Source organism: Loxodonta africana, chromosome 7 (assembly GCF_030014295.1).
Source record: "Loxodonta africana isolate mLoxAfr1 chromosome 7, mLoxAfr1.hap2, whole genome shotgun sequence".
NCBI lineage: Eukaryota > Metazoa > Chordata > Mammalia > Proboscidea > Elephantidae > Loxodonta > Loxodonta africana.
The window spans coordinates 23804240-23807511 of record NC_087348.1 but is presented as its reverse complement, the minus strand read 5'-3'; the positions used below and the strand labels follow the sequence as shown (position 1 = coordinate 23807511).

The following is a 3272-nucleotide window of genomic DNA, read 5'->3' as shown; positions in this document are numbered from 1 at the left end:
TCTACATGCAATTGGTCAAGTTATCCACACTTAGTGAGTCTCAGTATCTTTACATGTAAAGAAAAGTGAGTTTAGAAACAGTTATCTAAATTGTTTTTTGAGAAGCAACAAACATAATCTTGGGTTCACAGACCACAATGGGTATAACAACAGCCAATATCATTCCTCCTACTGTCCCACATATAACACAGGTAACGAATATCCTCCTACTACCGCTGCTTTTCCAGGGAGACCGCTTTTATCATTAGTATCTGAATCAATGTTCCTGGACAATTTCCCTGAATAAAATCCTCTTATCTTGCCCACTTAACATCCTACTGAAAGATAATTGTTTTATTCCCCTGTGCAAAATGAAATACTCTCACACTTTTCTTTCTAAACTACCTAATGTGAACTGTATTATAAGAACTTATATGCTTAAAGGTGACTTGGTGGCACAGTAGTTAAGTGTCCAGCTGCTAACCAAAAGATTGATAGTTTAAGACTACCAGTGGCTCCTTGGAAACCCTATGTGGTAATTCCACTTTTCCCTATAGAGTAGCTGGGAGGCAGAATTGACTCAATGGCAATGGTATGGGTATATGCTTAAAATCATCAAGGGATGGGAGAAGGGAATGTTGAAACAGGCAGTTGAAAATGTATGTTACAAGTCAGCTTATGACATAGTGTTTGAGAAGCTTGACTGAGAAAATGCATGGAGAAGTACAATAGGACTGTCAAGATGTGTAATTAATTTAAAGTGAGGTTAGATGGCAAAGCTGAGGGTCCATCTTCAGCAGTTGCCAATTGCTCCAGTGCCTGTGCTGAGTCAGGTATAGCTTGATCTATCCTGGGCTGTATTTCCAAAGTATAAGGAAATGATCTTAAAATAAATGTAAGGGGACTGTTTATTGTGATTTAATAGGAGGACGTGGGACATACATAAATAGTATCATTCTTAAAGTGAAAACCATTGCAGTGATCATAAAATCCAACCCAGACACCTCATTATACCTTAGAGAAGAGGCAAAGGGATACAGGTAGGCAAAGGAAATACCCATGTAAATTTACCTTTTCTACAGATGAATCATCAAGAAAAACCACCACAAGACAATCTAACTGAAATCATTGAATTTGTTCTCTTGGGCTTTGCTGACATGCCCCATATTCAGTGGCTTCTTTTTGGATTGTTTTTAATCATTTATATCATCATCCTGATGAGCAATGGCACCATATTTCTGATAACAAAAATGGATTCTGCTCTCCAGAGCCCTATGTATTTTTTCCTGGCAAACTTTTCCTTCTCGGAAATCTGCTATGTATCAACTACTCTCCCTAGAATGCTAATTAATATTGGGACTCAGAGAAGAAGAATTTCTTTAGTTGCCTGTGCTACACAGATGAGCTTTTTCCTTCTGTTCGGAGGCATAGAATGTTTGCTTCTGGCAGTGATGGCCTATGACCACTATGTGGCCATTTGCAACCCTCTGCACTATCCTCTAGTCATGAACCACAGGGTCTGTATCCAGTTGGTGACTGGCTCCTGGACCATTGGAATCCCTCTCACTATCGGGCATACATATCAGATTTTCTCTCTTCCATTTTGTGGATCTAAATTAATCAACCACTTCTTCTGTGACATTCCCCCAATACTCAAGCTGGCTTGTGGGGATACCTTTGTAAATGAGATGTTGGTGTACATAGTTGCTGTGTTATTTGTCATGGTTCCATTTCTGTTGATACTGGGCTCCTACAGTAAAATCATCTCCGTCATCCTGAAGTTGCCATCAGCCACAAGTCAAGCCAAAGCCTTCTCCACCTGTTCATCTCATCTTATGGTTGTGGTGTTATTCTTTGGATCTGGCATTATTGCCTACTTAAGGCCCAACACTAGACACTCAGAGGGAATTGACAAAATGCTTTCTCTTTTCTACACTACCCTGACTCCTAACCATGATATATAGTCTAAGGAACAAGGATGTCATAATGGCACTGAGAAAATTGCTATGTAAGTAATTCATTTCATTAAAGAATGAGTTAAATGTATAAGGATTGCTTTCTTATGTATTTTTAATTAAATTTGAACAAATGTAAAAAAAGAAAAAAAATTTTTTTTTTTTATACTTTTGACATATCTTGTGTTATGGATTGAGTTGTGTGACATACCCAAAATATGTATGTCAACTTAGCTAGGCTATGATTCTCAGTGTTGTGTTGTGTCATAGTCCACCACTTTGTTTTATGAGTTGGAAACTTCTAGAAGGCAATTTGTTTGTTTTGGTGATTTTCCTGTGTTGAAATCCTGTGTAGGATTTCTACTTCTATGATGTTAACAAGGCAGGATTAGAGGTAGTAATGTTAATGCGGCAGGGCTCAATCTACAACATTAGGTTATACCTTGAGTCAATCTCTTTTGAAATAAGAGAAGCTAGCATAGAGACAGAGGACTTCCTACCACCAACATTGAAGAATGAGGAAGGGAACACGTGTTTTGGACCTGGGGTCCCTGCACTGAGAAGCTTCTGGACCAGGGGAAAATTGATGACAAGGACTTTACCCCAGAGACAGCAGAGAGGGAAAGCTTCCCCTGGAGCTGCATCTCTGAATTTGGAGTTCTAGCCTCCTTGACTGTGAGAGAACAAATTTCTCTTTGTTAAGCTACATACTTGGGGTATTTCTGTTATAGCAGCACTAGATTACTAAGGCTCCTTGTCTTTCCAAACAATCATTTCCAAGTTAAAAATCTCTCGTAATGTTGTCAGAACTTTCTACTCAAATTATATAAGTAGTGTATATATTAAAAAACCCAAAACCAAATCATTATATTAGTAATTCTATAATTTCATTGTGCAATGTCCTCCCTCAACAAGAATTTTTGCTCAGGCTGATTTATTTTAGTGAATTGTAATGTATAATGTTATATCACTTAGCATAAAACTTATTCATTTCCACGAGTGTCCATGCAGTTGTGACACCCATTTTAAAAACTAGGTTTGAAATATGTACTAATTAAAACTATAAAGTGTTCCTTAAGTATCCATGGGGGTTGGTTACAGGGCTCCCACAAATAGCAAAATCCATGGATGCTCAAGCCCGTTATATAAAATGACACAATATTTGCATATAACCTATGCAGAAACTTCCATATACTTTAAATCATTTCTAGATTACTTATAATGCCTAATACAATGCAAATGCTATGTAAATATTTGTTATACAGTGTTGTTTAGGGAATAGTGACAAGACACGAGGTGAACGATGCTCAAACAACAAGTGCTGAAGAGAGAGACTGA

General features: G+C 37.7%; 1 protein-coding gene across 1 annotated transcript; it reads left to right on the top strand.

Moving 5' to 3' along the window:
- Positions 1-564: 564 nt before the first annotated feature.
- LOC100673444 (olfactory receptor 10AG1-like) lies at positions 565-1943 on the top strand. Its single transcript, XM_003422958.3, has one exon. It carries the CDS (start codon positions 1062-1064, stop codon positions 1941-1943), a length of 882 nt encoding a protein of 293 aa, XP_003423006.2. The 5' UTR covers positions 565-1061.
- Positions 1944-3272: the final 1329 nt, after the last annotated feature.